At 34.6% G+C, this 16,932-nt stretch overlaps 4 protein-coding genes and 1 long non-coding RNA gene across 6 annotated transcripts; 2 read left to right on the plus strand and 3 right to left on the minus strand.

The window, feature by feature from the left end:
- Positions 1 to 1,693: 1,693 nt before the first annotated feature.
- On the minus strand, positions 1,694 to 2,769 carry LOC133175548 (CCAAT/enhancer-binding protein gamma-like). The gene is made up of 2 exons (XM_061310666.1): positions 2,616 to 2,769; positions 1,694 to 2,259 (listed from the first exon to the last, which is right to left on the minus strand). The coding sequence occupies exon 2, from the start codon at positions 2,249 to 2,251 to the stop codon at positions 1,877 to 1,879; it is 375 nt and encodes a 124-aa protein (XP_061166650.1). The 5' UTR covers positions 2,252 to 2,259; positions 2,616 to 2,769; the 3' UTR covers positions 1,694 to 1,876.
- Positions 2,770 to 3,322: 553 nt separating this feature from the next.
- LOC133175221 (transcription factor ces-2-like) lies at positions 3,323 to 4,498 on the plus strand. The gene has a single exon (XM_061310330.1). It carries the CDS (start codon positions 3,323 to 3,325, stop codon positions 4,265 to 4,267), a length of 945 nt encoding a protein of 314 aa, XP_061166314.1. The 3' UTR covers positions 4,268 to 4,498.
- A 7,011-nt stretch (positions 4,499 to 11,509) lies between these two features.
- Positions 11,510 to 15,249, plus strand: LOC133175461 (uncharacterized). 2 transcript variants are annotated; one of them, XM_061310563.1, is made up of 8 exons: positions 11,510 to 12,120; positions 12,481 to 12,633; positions 12,771 to 13,490; positions 13,667 to 13,853; positions 13,970 to 14,212; positions 14,395 to 14,566; positions 14,670 to 14,818; positions 14,939 to 15,249. In XM_061310563.1, exons 1-8 carry the CDS (start codon positions 11,740 to 11,742, stop codon positions 15,124 to 15,126), a joined length of 2,193 nt encoding a protein of 730 aa, XP_061166547.1. In that variant the 5' UTR covers positions 11,510 to 11,739; the 3' UTR covers positions 15,127 to 15,249. The 2 variants fall into 2 exon arrangements, with proteins under 2 accessions (XP_061166547.1, XP_061166548.1); XM_061310564.1 differs by having other exon boundaries at positions 14,670 to 14,802; positions 14,939 to 15,085.
- LOC133175463 (uncharacterized) lies at positions 14,633 to 15,477 on the minus strand. Its single transcript, XR_009719290.1, has 3 exons — positions 15,332 to 15,477; positions 14,998 to 15,101; positions 14,633 to 14,719 (listed from the first exon to the last, which is right to left on the minus strand). It is a non-coding gene; the product is annotated as an uncharacterized LOC133175463 (long non-coding RNA).
- Positions 15,478 to 15,991: 514 nt separating this feature from the next.
- LOC133175292 (uncharacterized) lies at positions 15,992 to 16,815 on the minus strand. Its single transcript, XM_061310388.1, has 2 exons — positions 16,586 to 16,815; positions 15,992 to 16,169 (listed from the first exon to the last, which is right to left on the minus strand). The coding sequence occupies exons 1-2, from the start codon at positions 16,813 to 16,815 to the stop codon at positions 15,992 to 15,994; spliced, it is 408 nt and encodes a 135-aa protein (XP_061166372.1).
- Between the last annotated feature and the right edge of the window lie 117 nt (positions 16,816 to 16,932).

Below are 16,932 nucleotides of genomic sequence, written 5' to 3' on the forward strand. Positions count from 1 at the left end.
CAAGATACAGTGCACAGACTCCAATGGAGATGAGGATTGGAAAGAAGTATTTTACTTGTTACTTTGAGGTCAAGGCCATAACTACCATTGAGGCAAATGCCTCACTAAAATTTTAGAGTTTTCTGAAAAAGTTTTACTTTGAGCTTTAATTAATTATGTGTGTCTTTGTACCAATTAAATAAATACTTTTTTGTTTCAATTTCTGTAAATCAATCATTTCACCAGGTGCTTCATTGTTTAGAAAGCATGTAAAAAAATAATTCAAAATGTGAAAGCTCTCAAAGATTAAAGCTTCAATTTACTAAAACCCAGGTGTCAGGACTCAGGAACTCCCCCTTCGCATCAAGAACCTCTATCAGGACACTACCCTTGAACTGCTTGGAAGTAGGGTGGTCCCCCAGATCCCTTGCCTCACTAAAAATTTGAGGCTAGTTACAGCCTTGGAGGTGTTATTTACATTTTTGGGGTCAAGTTTTTATTATTAAATAAACAATTTTCCCCATTTTTCCAAAGACTTTGAAAATTTTTTCTGGATTAAGCAAGCTTTTATTTTTTTTTAAATAACTTGCTTGCCTTGAGCCCCTGGCTGTTAGAGGGAGTGTCAACTACTTATAAAACCATTTCAAAGATGTCAATCTACAATGGATTATTTATAGGAAGAAGTGAAATCTATTGCATGAAAAAATTTCAATTTAAAGATTCATTTTGAGTTTTCTTGAAACAAATGCTTATATCATTAGTTACTGTTCCTGGCTGGGAAAGGGGGGGGGGGGATAAGAGGTTTCATTTTCTACATACAAGGAAATATAGATAAACATTGTGGGTCAAGGATCTCTTCTTCATAGTTTTTGAGTGATATCCATTAGTGATGAAAATTCAAGTGTTAAGAAGGGAATTGCCCTTTGTAAAAGTTTTCCAGTTAATACATGTGCTCTTCAGAGGAAAAGTTATGAATTAGATATATTAAATGTTCCAGTCATCACAAGCAACAGGTATACATCCACTACTGCTACTAAAAACATGTAACTGCATTTGTCAGAATTTGACTTTTCTAATAAATACTGTGATAGGGTCTGCTATACTGGGTTGTTCAGAATTTTTGCGATCAGGTTTCCATAAAGAGAATCAGTAAAGAGAAAAGATGACCCTCTCCTTAGTCTGTCAAACAGCTCAAAATTTCTGTTCATTTGCACAGTTCCTTGCCTACCTTTCATCTTTATGATATACATGAATTCAGATAGCTTACAAACTTTACTTCAGAGTAAAAGATGTTAGTCTGAATAGAGGATGCTCATGATACATGCTTCCAATATGAAACAGTCACTTGTTAAAAACTATGGTGTCATCCATTATTCATCAAGATACTCATTAAATGAAGCAAATTCTACCTGATGCCATCATTGGATTATAGTACTTCTAACAAGAGCCTCAGTTAACGTCTCTGCTCTTTATACCTAAACATAAAACCAAGTCAAATGTATATATCAGTGAACTCCTAGAATGCTGGAGTAGGTTTATACTAAGATTATATTCGTAAGCTTGTGATACAGCTTCCAAATTAAAACATGAATGATACACCGATATATTAGTATAATATTTGACATCAAATTCCTTTAAATGAGAAATGGATACCAATTCTATTCTCTTATAGGTCTATAGTTAACCGCTTTGGATAAAATAAGAAAGACATCCATAAAGACAGAACTTTATTCATCACCGTCATCTTTTGTTTGCATGTAACTAAAATGTATGAAACTAGAGCACTGCATGTGTGTTGATTGTAAAGAACATTAACTTTTGCTGATTTATACATAATAAAATGGACCAATGCACTAAGTGTATATGAAAGATCGAGATCTATCTCCAATGTTTGGAGTCACTGTTTCTGTTTAGATGAGCTGTACTGATGATCAGATATTGGTGCCCTGGTATCAGTGGTTTCTATGGCACTTTCTGACTGAGCTACGCTGCCTGCATGAGCCAAAAATAAGTCTTTTAACACACTCAGTTCCTTTGAAAGAATTTGAACCTTTTGTTCCAACATTTCATTTTCTGCTCGCAATCTATTCACTTGCTCAATTGTCTCCTTCGCTTTTTGTCGGGAACGCTCTCTGCTCTTTTTTACTGCAATATTATTTCTTTCTCTCCTTTTCAAATACTCATCTGTGTCTTTGTCCATTCTAGCACGTTTGGGAGGTTTATCACATGACTCTCCATCCGAGCCATCATAATCTGGCCGCTTTGGTGCCATCTTACAACCTACAAATACAACACTCATTATTGCATCACAAGTTATATATAGAGTGATCTCCCCCTCTCTGGATTTAGTACCTGATGCAATAAACGTTCTTAGTGTAAATGACCTTTTATACAATAATTTTCATATCGTTGAAAACAATGGAATAAATCTAGTTAGTTTTAGCGAAAATATAAACACAATCTTAAACTTGAGTGACAAAACAGTGGAATAAATGATTGCAAAATCAAAAACCGGAAGTAGAATTGTCAATATCAACAAACCAAAAGAAGCTTTGATCATTGATCACCGATTATCCCTTAACGATACTCGTGTTTTTTGATAGAACATATCAAAATGAAGTGAAGAAAATCCTTACCTGATATCCACTAAGATATTAAGAACAAATATTTCTTTCGAAAGGGATCTGTATACTAATGGCCTTCCATGCAATTTATCTGTGATGCAATCAACTTCTTCGCCAATCGGTAAGCACTTCCTTTATTCAGTGCAGAATGATCACTAAAATGTTATAACAATAATACCACTTGAATTCTTGTATATTAAAGCAAACGAAATATCAAATATTTTACAAAGAACCATATCAAATTTGAAAATATTTAGAAAAATTAAACGTGGTCATACCGCACAAAATGGAATTTCCCATTTTTCGGAATTCTCTAGAATTTTACTCCACACTCGAGACAATCTAAGGAGTTTTCCACAAGCATTTACGTCAAGAATAATGAAGCGGTAATGTTTATTTTTATGAACCAATGAAAATCGATCTTTCTTACATCATATTCTAATTTTAGATTTCTGGCAAAGTTAAACCTGATACATTATTGCGATTTACAAAATAGTTCTACATTTGTATCAGAGAAAAGAACAAAATAAATATGCAATTACTTTTTAAAAACTTATATTTATTCTTAAATGTCAATGATGTATGCTTAGCATGAATGATTTATCTTTTGCTACCCTAAATTGTATATTTTAGGCGATTCTTGACTTTGCGTAGTAATACATCGATAACCCCGACTAATATCTATATATACGTTGAGATCACGATGTTTCGTCAGTGGTATGTCTGACAACTCCAGAGTGAGACAAGTAAACGACCGCAATCTTCAAGATTCGCGTGTGAACATTGCACAGGCTTTCGGGTCTGTCTTTGGAGTGACAACACAAGCGGAGGCGCTGGATTTTCCAATAATTTCATTTGACGAGAACATTTTCCCAGGTTCACCATGTCCTCAAGAAAATTTGATGGAATCGCTAAACCTGTACGACACTGAACAGGGCAAGAAAACGCAAGTAACGATTTCACTTGATAATCCGGGCCAGTTCGACTTGGACCCGCTCTTAGAGAATTCAGTCGACATTCAATTACTGCTGAATAACTCCACACACGTAAACGACGCTGCTCTAGAGAGCATTATTTTGGGGGAGAAGACTGCTGACCCAGTTACCGTTGTCCCATTTAGTGAACTGCAAACAACACAAACAAGTGCCTTACCTACTTTAAAGGAATTTGACTTTATGTCAAGTCAGGACCAGATAACAACGAGTACAGAGACTGCCTGGTCAGTCTCGACCATCAAGGCGGAGGAACTTAGCACATGTGACGTCGAAAGTCTCGTTCACTCTCCGTCCGGGTCTGAACACGACGTCACTTCATCGACCCTCTCCCCTCCGTCTTCGCCTCTTCAGATTGTGCGTGGTCGCCCGGGCAGAAAACCATCTGCTGGGGGTCCCATCAGACCAAACAGAAAGAAACAACCAGCGAAGGGGACCGAGGAATATTTAGATAAACGAGTCAGGAATAATATTGCTGTGCGAAAAAGTAGGGACAAAGCAAAGAAAAAGCAACAAGAAACAGAAGAGAGAGTGCAAGAACTAACCACAGAAAACGAAAATTTACAAAAGAAACTTGATTTGTTAACAAAAGAACTTAATGTGCTCAAGAGTTTGTTCATCAATGTCGGTGCCTCTCTACCCTCAAAATTTGAAGAAATTATGGCAAGGTGACCTTGAACTCGGAACTTTGATAAGCCCCAACTTTTGGTGGGACTTTGATGTAAATAGACCTTCTTTAAACCATGTAGATAGCTGCTTTGTATTTGAGACTTGTAAAAATTGTGTAACCAAAGCCGAAAATGATGACGGCAAAACTGTTTTTATAACAAGTATTTGTTGTTGTTGTAATTCACATTTTATATCTTTTCTAAATAATTGTAGTAATAAAAACTTAAAACTTAATTGTCCTTGTTCATTGCTTTGTTTTATCAAGAGAAAACAAGATAGTAGTTTTAACAAAAATTGCTGTAATAGTGGGCGATTGAATAAGAACTACTTTGTTTTAAATTAAAGAAAATGTTGACAATTTTTTTCCTGAAGGGTGAAATGTATTCTCTATTGAGAAGTTGATGGCTCGTTTTAATACTCCCCCTATAAAACGAGCCATCAACTTCTCAATAGAGAAAAGGCGAAATGGAGATGTACTATACTGGAAAATTAAGTACCACAGGTGTTGTCATGTAATTTGAAGATAAGTTGGAGCATGGCCAGTTTATTTTAGATCTTTTTTTAATGTTGTCCATGTGGATGACACGGTAGGCGCCACTCCCCGGGCCGACTTGGTAAATCCGGTGATGACGAAAAACCATGTGAAAGGTGTGTCAGACCGTCAACTTCCCAATCTATACTCATATTTTATGTACATGCGTAGAAATACAGTATATGAAAAGTTGTATCCTACACGAGAAATGACAAATTTGTTTTATCAACATCCATACATTAAGGCAGTACCAGCCCCCAACTTTTCTTCGACAACCCCCCCCCCCCCCCCATTTCTTACTGTTCCAGTTCAGTATGGTTAAGACACCCCGCGTTGTTGTACTGACCATGGCACCTTCCTCCTGCGATTTAAAGACCCTGTGTACAGAAAAGTATTTCTACATTAAGAAAATTATATTGTATGAAGATATAAATATTGAGCTTATCTATTTAATTTTCAACATAGGGTACCTGACATTTACCCCCAGGTGAAAATGTTCAAAGATGGTAAAGTATATTTATGATCAGAAATCACTGTTGCTTACTTGTGAGGATGCTTTTACATGCAAATAAAGTGTCCAGTTAATTTATCTGGACCTAATAAAATGTTTAAAATGCTTGAATTGATTACGGATTGAGTAAAACCCTTAGATTTAAATTTCTCTTATTTAGATCTAGCGGCAGATTACTCTTACTGCATTAAAAATAACACCGAATCAGAACTCTTAAGTATGCAGTGTAGATAGGGTTCTTAAGATTTTCAGATTTTAAAACTCTCAACTGCTCATTCTCTTTTTTAATAACGCTACGTAACTAAACAAATGATAAAGCAAGCTTGATTAAAAAAAAGTTTTATTGGCATACGCATAAATTTTAGGTCATATGGAATTTGTAAATAGAATTCAGGAAAATAAGTATATTTGATGTACTTTGATATACTTAAAAGTTCTTCCTCCCAAACACAGACAACTTGAACCAACCCACAGGTGCTTGGGAACGGGACTCTCCACCCACGTGTTCCGTACCCCAAGGGTTCTTCAACTTATTTTTTATATAAAACATTTTTCTATGATACACTCACACAGAATTTACAATTGAACAAGATGTGTTTGTGAAACACTATGCCCCCGATGGTAACACAATTCTGGAGTGGGACGTAGACTACAGTGCAATAGTTATGGCCAATGTTTAAGTTTTTCAAATGTAGGTCAAAGGTCACATGATCAAAAATTTCTGTACCAATGGAAAGGTCTTGCATAACACTCATGTCAAATAATTTTATTAAAGCCTCACCCTTGAAAGCGCAATAGTTATGGGCTAGGTTAAAGTTGAAAACAGACAGACAGACAAACAGACAGACAGGACAAAAACAATATACCGCCGGAATCTTTCGATCCGGGGGCATAAAAATTCAAAATATAACCTAAAACTAAGCTTTATAAAAATTCACACTCTCTGATACTAAAAGAAAATTATAAGTAACATGCAGAATGTGATTTTTTATAAAAGGTAAGTTTTAGGATATACATGTAATTGCAATACTTTGTGAATGTGTCATAGAAAAATGTTTTAGTACTATATGTATATACAAAAGCAGAAAAACCCTTGGGTACCGGGGGGAAAGGGGGGGGGGGGCGTCCCAAAGCATCTGTGAACCAACCCTGAATAGCATGCTGGGTTTTTTTCCTATTTATTTATTTATTTTTGGTTTGTTTGTTTTGGTTTGTTGGTTTGTGTTTTTTTTTTGGGTTTGTTTGTTGTTTTGTTTTGGTTTTTTGAGGGGGGGGGGGGGGTCTTCACAAAACAAAACATGATATAATACGAGTTATTGCCCTTGCGCCATCTCCTCGGTTTCATCAATAAATTTATGCACAGCAGCAAAAATTGTGCGATTAGTTTGTAGAGACAAATCTGTGTCACCCCGCAGTAACAAATTTGTGTCAATATTGACCAACTCGTCAAGCAAAAACAGGCGGTTAAAAAGCTTATTTCTAGCATTTGTATAATTTTTACATGCAAAAAAGAAATGATAAACATCTTCGTGTTTACCACATGAACAAAAAGGATTATTGATAATATTACGTTTGATAAAGATCATAATTAAGTAAAACAATTGTGTCTTAGTTTGGTATGAATTATGTTTGTATAGCGTTTACCAAAAGAAAAATATGTTGGCGGATTGCTGACTTTTGTAATAGTACATAAGTTTTTACGGAATGAATTAATTGAGATGGCTTCTCTCGCTTCTACTTTTAATAAATTCCACTTTTCGCAGCATCTGGTACAAAGAACCTTTTGTATACTTCTAATCTTGGAACAAAAAACTGTTCTTTATTACGGGTATTATATTTTGATACGTTTCCATGCTTGTTGAGGACAATATTACTCAAATACTCAGGAACACCCCAATAAGAGAGAAGAAAAACAGTTATTTTCAAGATAAACATAAATGACAGGTACCACTTCAGTTTTCAGTGCATTTGTTAATCAAAACAAATTACAACGCGTATTTAAAAAAAAGAAAAAAAAAAGAAATCGTACCAGTTTTTCAGGGGAAACCGAATACATTTCAATCTAACCGATTTTTCAAATAAAGAGAGTTCAATGTAAGCGAGTTCGAGTGTAGATGTAATTCGTCGCTATACTAGTAATAATCGGTACTTATGAAAAGAAAGTATTATCATCAAAATGAAAATATATACCCAAAATTTATAATCAGATCTCCAGATGACCAAGAGGATAAAACTTGATGATAATACCCTGGATGATGCCGATCATTTCTGCAGACTATGCATGCATGGCAAAGTGATGGACAACAATTCAAAGTGTAGTTGTTATTTCATTTGCAACTATGGCATATTCAAAACAAAATCAAAATTACTAGTTCTACCAACTTTTCTATTTTTATTTATACACTTTTGGCATTTGTATCTGGAATCTCATAAAGATATGCGTTCACATCTAAATTACATACTCTACACCCTTTTAATAAAATCTAAGTAAGTATTAATTATCTGGTGAGAAATGAAAATAAAATTGAAACAAAATAATGACAATTAATACTTAGTTTAATCAATTTTTTGAAAAATTTTACTCATATATTTTTTTTTTAATTTTGTAAATGTATTGTTCTCTATCGAACTATTATAAAATAACGTATACTTTTCCCGTGTGCACTTTCAAACACAACCACTGATAGATCGGCCGCCCCTGCGACCGATAAAAAGGGGGAAAATACTATAATTTCAAAAAATTCCATTGCATTAATATATTAGTAGTGTTTTGAAGGTATCGATCATAATTTGCTTTCTTGGGTTGTCCCTCCTGTTGCATACTGGACTGACACTCTGGGTGCGTTCCTTTCACGCTTCCGAAAGTCCAGAACGCGTAGAATTGCAATGGAACGATTTGGAATCCGATTCCGGACGGATTCTCTCTGTTCTTTCTAAAGAGGTGGTGCAGCGGGAATTATTACGTAACAAAAATGGCGGAGAAAAACGTGCTTTATCAATGTGAAGACTGCAATTTGTACTTTTCCAGCTTAGATGATGTTAAAATGCATAGATGCACAACGGAATCAAGTGAGTTTTGTTACTGTGTATACGTTTTACTGCAAATGCTTATTTAGAAACTTAAATTTATAGGGATATTTAGTGCGCACCTTATTAGCCATCATAAAGGCCCAAGATGGGTCAAGAAAATCTTAGATTTTTAAAGGGAAAGTGGGGGGGGGGGGTACAAACCTAAAAAATGACATATTTACGAGGAAAAAAGTGTATTAAAAAGGACAAGTAAAAATTGTAATAGTAGGGAAAGGGGTCGATCACAGTGGCGATCTTTTTTCGAATCTCCTCGTCTTTTTGAAAGCATATCCAAATGGTATTAACTAAATGAAGGTTTACCTTTTAGCACCCCTCCCCCTTTTTAATTCTGCTATTTATATCTTTTGCAATTGAGTTTTATAATTTGCAATGCAGCAGTATGTACTTTGATATTAATGTATACTATTAGTATAAAAGATATTTTTTCTCATTTAGGCGGAGAAAATAATTCCATCCTTGTGACAAAACAAACAGCACATGAAATTAATGCCGAAAGTCAAATGAAAAAACGCACGGTAACCCAGTGCCACAACTTCAACGACATGGAGTTGATGTCTGAGCACATATGTCAGAAACCACTAGCAGGGACACCATCATCAGGTAATTAATGTTAAAGTTAAAAATTTTACAGATTAGTATACCTGGGAGGTTGCACTTTCAAGAGATTAATATTTCCTCCTCCCATAATAAGTAGTAACTAATTTTGTACTAATTACATAGGAGTAGATATATTTCACATCAAGAGAAAAATATTGAAACTGTTACTCAAAAGAAGTAATTCTATATAGTATATGATCTTCATATTCTGGAATAAACACCATAAATAAATACATGTAACAGGTTGTGTCTAACATGTATTTTTTTTAAATGTTAAGCATTGAAAGTATATATTTATTAATTTTAATGTTTTCTAGGAGATGAAAAGGAGAGTAAAGTTGCCTCATGCAGTCCTGCGGATATAGGTATGTCTTGGACACGCTCTAGTACCTTACTTCTAATAACCAAATACAAAACATATCAAGAGAAAATTAAGAAAGGTTTGATGAAGAAGAAAACCATGTGGGAGGAAATTGCCACAGGGATGAAAGATGAAGGATACTCCTATAATCATGAGCAAGTCTCAGGGAGATGGAAGACTTTGCAGAGAGGATACAAAGCAGTCAAAGACAATAAGAAGAAAAGTGGAACTGGAAGAAAGCGTTTTGAATATGAGTCTGAATTGGATGAAATATATTCCAAAGATCCTGCCATTACTCCAGAAGTAACTGCCTGTAGCACTGACTCCAAAATTTCTGCAGAAGTTCCCAACGATTCAGAGGATGGTGACGATGAGAGTTCAAGGTCGTCTACGCCCACACCATCAGGTTCAGGTACTAATCCAAAGAAAAGAAAGCGTACATCTACTTCAACAGAGGTCATTGATGTAATGAAAAACTTTATTGAAAATCAGGAAAAAAGAAGAAAGGAGGAAAGTGAGCGTAAAGAAAAAATGCATCATGAAAAGATGGATTTGATGAAAAAACTCATTGAGACAATGGGAGCACATCACTAGTGAGTGTTGTGTTCCTTATACCTTGGCTCAGCACAAATATCCTTACATGATAAAATTAAAATATGCATATGGCTGAAAATTATTATTACATGTATTTACAATACTTTTTGTGTAAATCCTTAGAAAATTGAATTATCTAATTTTAATTTTAACATTATTATATTAAATACATGTACACATTTAGTTCCTTGAAATCAAAGAGTAGGAAACATTCCATTACATGCGTTTGGTCATTATTTTTACAATACATGTACAATCATGTACTATTGTTACATTTAATCCATTTACAAGTTCTTACTCCATGTTAAAGATTACATATTACATGATCTTGACTTTGCTCATAGGAACTCCTGTTTAATTTTTGTTGATATAATCTCTTTTCAGGTGAATGTGAAATCTGCATGGAAGAAAGTCATCCAAAAGAAGTAGTGTTTGTTGACTGTGGCCACCTTGTGTGCTGTATTCCATGCAGCAAAGCTCTAGAAGTCTGTCCAATATGCAGATCAAGAATTGCGAAAAAAGTTAGTGTTTTTTACGTAGACTCTTAAGCACAAGGGCACAAAATAGTGAATGGTTTCTTTCATTTTTTAAAACTTGTTCTGAGTTGTGCCATAAAACTTTTCAAAGTATTTGTGGTAGGATTTTTAATATTTCGTTTTATCACTGAAAGCAATGCAGTTGTTTTTGTTTCATCTGTTTGTTGATTTTTTTTTTCTTGCAGAGGAAAAGTTATTCTCCTGAAAATTCAACTATGTACTATACATTACACAAACTGTTATTGGATAATTGCTAGTCAGAATTGTTTGCATTTTTTATTTTGTTTTGGTACAATTTAACAAATAGTTTTTATTATTTACTACAAACTCCCAAATAGGTTATTTTCATTATTTTCATTATCATTTTTCTATTTTATTATGTCCAAGTATTAAACATTTTTTTCTACATTAGTTCATGATTACTTGCTTGGAACTGAAAAAAAAAAACATGGATGGATAATGTATTACATGTAATTTAGACTTGGCTACAGCTAAAAAAAAACTTTGTTTGCAGTTGTTTACCCACAATTCTAAGAGTGGCTAGATAGTTTTTTTTTAAAGAAATAGTTTGGCTTTTATACATTACAAATCTTGTGACTTTTAAAGGATGCTTGAATGCACCAACCTGCTTTATTTGAGTCCCTAACCAAGTTCATTGATGGACATAATTGAGAACTAAGTAAAATTTTTGTAATATTTATTGCTTAGACAACTAAATTCTCTTAAACTTAAGTGTTAAAAAATAAGTTTGATGAATAGGTGAAATGGGGGTGGGGGGTGGGGGTGGGGTTAGATTCATTGAATCTATAAGTGGATTTGTAGGCAGCTGCAATGAATAATTAATTTTTTGACCTTGTATTACGTTCATTTATGGCAATGTCTATTGGAGAAACAATCTTTTTTTTCTTCCATGACCATGATATATTGAACTTAAGTATTATTTGTTGTTATTATCTTTTAAGCTGTAAGGAAAAGAATGTTTGTGGCATGTAGTCTTAAAGGTCAACTGAAATGATTTTTCACTTTCATTTAATTAACCCCTTATTATCTTCAAGTAAACCATAGAATTTAAATTATATTAGTTATTCGGTTATATCTTAATGTATTTCCGAAATATTTACGGTAAAAGTTGTCACACCTGAAATCTGACCTAAAATTTTGTGCGAGTTATGCCCCTTGACACGAACCCGCCATATTGAAACTACAGACGCTGAAACGTCATGCTTCAGACGATAGGGGATTGAGAAATAAAATATGGTGCTGTGTGCAGCACCAAACTGTAATATCCGATACGGACAGGGTGTGTCTATGTTTTCCTTCCCCGAGGATCCCAAATTATGCCAAATTTGGGTAAGAAAGCTGAAAACCATTAATTATTGGCCATCCAAACATTCAAAGCTTTGCGAGCGGCATTTTACCCCAGACTGTTTTATAATTGAGCCTTCCAGAGCGCGATGCATGGGGTATAGTCGACTCCAGTTAAAAAAAGATGCCATACCTAGCATGTTTGACTATACTCCATTGGATACTAAAGCCATTAAAGGCCATAAAAGGAAAACAGCAGATGTAGATGTTTCCTATGTACCAAAACAAGGTCGGACATCGAAAGTTTTGGAGAAAAGACGTGCACTCGCAGTAAGTTTTTTTTTATTTTTGAAATGGATTTACGAAATTTTAATGCATCTATATTTGTTTAAATTATTAGTTGTGGTGTAGAGAGTAGATTTGTCCACATACATTGTACTTTAAATAACGAATTTCATTACAATACCTGCATGAATTACATATAATATATGTAATTCATGCAGGTATTGTAATGAAATTCGTATATAATGATAATATACAGGTGTTTACAATGAACTTTCCTTTCGCCCTGTGGGGCCTTGGTAAATAAACAAATTAAATTTAAAAATATATAGGCCTATATAACGGTACCTGTACTGAAAAGTTAATCACAATGTGGTAAACTTTAATAATATTTGTAATCTTAATCAGGCTCAGAACCTTAATGAAGATGCAGAGATTATTCTTCCTCCTCCGAGCCAGTTTCAGGACAGCCCAGAGACTCTAAACACAGAACCAAGCTGTCAAAGTGGAGCACACACAATGACTTTTGAAATGTCTACACAGACTAATTATGGGTTGGTGGTAAGTTTTGTTTCATTTGTATTGATTTGCTATTGATTGAAACAGAACATTTTGAATTTATCAATTTATTATAAAGAAAATATTTTAATTAAATAATTTTCATATGTCTCATTTTAATTTTACTTCATGACTTTTAGAAACGCAGGCATGTCTCTATACAGACAGAGATTCGGCCCAGTACAATATCAACTGGTACCCAAACAGAAACAATGTTTTCATTGGATGCACCTGAGGACCTTGACGAGAGCTTCGAGTCACTGGCCAGCACTGATTCTGCAGCTTCAGAATGGATTCCACCTGATCTTGATGAAAACAACAACATAGATCATCATCATGTTCCTCCAAGTCACTGTAGAAGAAAGTTTATTGTATTTGAAGAATGTTTAGACCAGCTTCTCCAGATTTGTACAATATGTGGACAGAAGTGTGACATTAAGAAAACCATAGTTGGAACTCTGTTGTTTGTGTCCAGGGTATGTGTCTGTGGGGAGACTTTCACATGGGGATCACAACCCTTCACTGGATTAATTCCTACTGGAAACTTGGTCTTGTCAGCAGCAATTTTAATTAGTGGCAGTAGCATAAATCAAAGTTTGACCATGTTTCAACATGCTAATATATCCTGTTTCTCAGAGAGAACCTATCACAACATCCAACAGCATTATCTTGTACCAGCTGTTGAAAGGGTTTGGAAAGTACATCAAGATGCAATATTTGATGTAATAAGACAACAAAATGTAGCTGTTGTTGTTGGGGGAGATGCTAGATGTTGTTCACCTGGACACACAGCTAAATATGGATCATATAGTTTGATGGATCTGGAGCTGAGACAGATACTTGATGTTCAACTAGTTCAGGTAAGAAGAGTGCAATACCTTTTATTATTATTTTTTACCTTACTGCACTTGCATGCATATATTACTTGGCCAAAAGTGGAAATATTAACATCAACATTCAGCACTGAATACCAAATAGCATGCCATGTTTAAAATGAGTTCAAGTTCTCAAAACATTATATGCTTAACTTTTTAAGAGCAATGAAGTCAAAAGTTCATATAGGATGGAAATGGAGGGTTTGACGAGGTGCCTTAAGAGAGTTGAAGAGGAGGGAGTAGTTATTAGTGACCTTGTTACTGACAGACATCCCCAGATTAAAGCTTACATGAAAAAAGAAAGAAGTGACATCAACCATTGGTTTGATGTGTGGCATATGGCCAAAGGTAAACTCACTTTACAGTTTTATACAATTCATTAATGCATTAGGTATTCCTCATTTAAGTTATTTACCTGAATAGCTATATATACTTATCATTTAAAAATTATTTGTGTTTTGTAGGGGTGTTTAAAAAGTTGGAGGCTATTGGGAAGAAAAAGAAGTACAAGCAAGTGGGTGATTGGGCACGGTCAGTTTCAAACCACCTATACTGGTGTGCAGCATCTAGTGAAGGAGATGGTGAATTGGTGTCTGAGAAATGGCTGTCTATCCTCAACCACATCACTGATGTTCATGAGGGTCATGGGAAGCGATTCCCCAAGTGCTTACATGGTGACCTGGAGGACAGAGATTGGATTAAGAAAGGTAACTATGTAAGCATGGGCTTGAAAAAAAAAAACACACAACATTTTTGAGCCTCTACTTTGCAGATATACAGTGTAATTATGTGACACATATATTCTACAATACATAAATATATGAAAGTCTGTACTTTGTTATGAAGCAATATTGATCTGAACTACAAAAAAAATGTATCCTTATTTCAGGTAGTCTAGCTTTCCAGGAGATGGAAAAAGTTGTTAAGGGCAGACTGCTGGTGCAAGACATTAAGAAACTCTCCCCTGCAGAGCAAACTTCAGCACTTGAAGCCTACCACAATGTAGTGTGTCATTTTGCACCCAAATCTTTGCATTTCTTTTATGCTTCAATGAAGGCCAGGTAAGTATTTTTTTTCTTTTATTCAAAACTCAAATGCTAAGAATTTTTTTAAAAAAAGATTTTAATCATAATTCATGAATTCCACTGTTCTTCTTTTTTCCAGACTATACATTGCAGCCCTGCACTTCAATGAAAACTCCAGCCGGGATCAAGCTGTAAACAAAAGTGGAGAGCTAATATATTCTGTGTCATATCCAAAAGGCAGAAATGGAGCTGGCATTCCAAAGGAAGTCAAAGTAAAGCAAACATACAGTAAGTAAAAATTCTAAAACTTTTCCTATAACTCAATACATTTAGTATGTAATAGTGTGTCTTAATTTTATTCATATTAACATACATCTCTTTAAAATTTATTTCTCTGTTTGTTTAAAGATTATGCAATGGTTTTGATGCAAGAAGTGATCAAAGTGAGACTGGAGTTTGGTTCGTACAGTGAGTCCAGAAAGAGTCGTGAGGCTGCCATGGTGAACTGTCCTGCTTCAATTGCATCCTCGTACCAACATGTCCCAAAGTCAGAACTTGTGGAGCGCCATATCTGTCGGTTTAATAAAAAATGTTAGTTTACCATACAATCATGAACAAACAAAATGAATTGTGCTCAAATGTCAAAAACTTTCTAAGCTTGTAAACATCAATAATTTTCTAAGCTTGTAAAAATAAAATTATGTCTTTTGAGTCATGAATACAGGGATAATGAAGTTGCTTGTTTATATTACAATCCTTTAAAAAGATTCCATTGTTTTTTTTTTCCCCAAATATGTGTACCTAGGACATTCCCGTTGGATACCTAAACCCACAGTATTGCTGAGATGGAAATGCAGTTCTAATCTTTGTTACTACACATGATGGCAAGATCTTCCTGTTGTTTTTCCCCAAACATTGCCATATCCATCGCACAAATCATCGATATGCTAGATGCCTGTAAACACTAAGAACAGACAAACTTTTTAAAAATAATCAGAACTAACGACACTTGCAGTTAGATTCAGTGATTTTTTTTTTGTTTTAAATAAGCTATTATTTGAAATGTATAATCTATAATACATGTCTTTACAGTTGCAGTACCAGGTACAACTCCCCCCCCCCCCCCCCCCCCCCCCCCCCATCCACACACAAACATTCATGCTTACAAGTAAACGATTGCTTAATTTTATTCCAAATCCTTTGACATAAAATCATGATCATTAAAAAGATAACATTTAAAATATTTTCTAGAATTGTGAAGTATATCTGTTTTTGAGTGCTCCATAAGTTCAGACAGTATTAAATATTCCTTTCAATCAGAATGACCAGAGGTATTTACATGCATGTATAGTACTTCTTTATCTGTATTATCAAGATTACATTTTACAATTTTACAACAACAAAAAAACCTACTTGTGTACTAATTCATTTTCTTCCAGTGGTCCATGTTCTTCTAGATATTCATAAATTAAAGGATGTCTCTAAAACCCATCTGTTGAGACAGTTTGCTGCAAAACCCTCGTGTTCTGTGATGCAGGTCTCTCCTCTCTCTTCCAACCTTGACTCAATAGCAGCATAAAAATGGCAACATTTGCATTCTCTTGCAGTTGGCATAGTAATGCAATTTTTACAGGAACACCTGCACCCCAAAATAAAAAAATGTTACCACCCATATTTGCAATTTTTTAGCATTCATGTAAATAAAGTATACTTTTCATGAATATAACTATATAAATCATAATTCATGAAAAATACTTAGTAGTAAATGTAATCCAATTTACACTGTCCATACAACAATTAAATTTCTTTAAATTCATACTATCTTTTATATCTCCATAGGCTTTGAAACCCTAATTTTTTTTATTTATTTATTCTCGTCCATCAACAGCTGTCCTATCGTGTTTAGGACCAGTATACCAATATGAGCATGAAGTACTAATCCTAGAATCAGCATACTTAAAATCTACCTCTAAATTCAAGGTTCTTAAACGTTTTTTATGCTGATCATTTCATATACTTTTAGTTAATACTTAAAATACATGTATAACTGTATACCAGTGCATGTCTGACGGCAGTTGTTCAGAGATTTCATCATCACTATGGACGCTGCCTTGTGCCGACTGCCCCGAGTCACTTTCATCGTCAAACGGCTGTCTTGTTGTTTCTTGTCTTTTAACTGGCTCGTATTGATACGGCTGCACAGTCAGTTTAAGGGTTAAGTCTATTTCAGGTATACTTTCGTCCGTGTCACTTTCGTTAGACTCGTACATTATGGGCGACGCCATGTTCCACTAAAGGGCAGATAACTCATATCGGACCGTTTTACCTGAGCTTCGGATTTGAGAAATTTTTACCTGTGTTTCAACGGGTAAAAAAAAAATAATCATGGGACAATTCTTTTT

This window comes from Saccostrea echinata, unplaced genomic scaffold (genome assembly GCF_033153115.1).
Source record: "Saccostrea echinata isolate AGI-Se365-2 ecotype Australia unplaced genomic scaffold, CSIRO_AGI_Sech_v1 ptg000062l, whole genome shotgun sequence".
Classification (NCBI taxonomy): Eukaryota; Metazoa; Mollusca; class Bivalvia; order Ostreida; family Ostreidae; genus Saccostrea; species Saccostrea echinata.

Coding starts and splice junctions, on each gene's coding strand:
- LOC133175548 (XM_061310666.1), bottom strand. CDS start 2,251: ATGGCACCAAAGCGGCCAGATTATGATGGCTCGGATGGAGAGTCATGT.
- LOC133175221 (XM_061310330.1), top strand. CDS start 3,323: ATGTCTGACAACTCCAGAGTGAGACAAGTAAACGACCGCAATCTTCAA.
- LOC133175461 (XM_061310563.1), top strand. CDS start 11,740: ATGGTGCTGTGTGCAGCACCAAACTGTAATATCCGATACGGACAGGGT. Junction 12,121..12,480: donor AGAAAAGACGTGCACTCGCA/GTAAGTTTTTTT, acceptor AATCTTAATCAG/GCTCAGAACCTTAATGAAGA. Junction 13,854..13,969: donor TGTGTGGCATATGGCCAAAG/GTAAACTCACTT, acceptor TGTGTTTTGTAG/GGGTGTTTAAAAAGTTGGAG.
- LOC133175292 (XM_061310388.1), bottom strand. CDS start 16,815: ATGGCGTCGCCCATAATGTACGAGTCTAACGAAAGTGACACGGACGAA. Junction 16,170..16,585: donor CTGCCGTCAGACATGCACTG/GTATACAGTTAT, acceptor TTTGGGGTGCAG/GTGTTCCTGTAAAAATTGCA.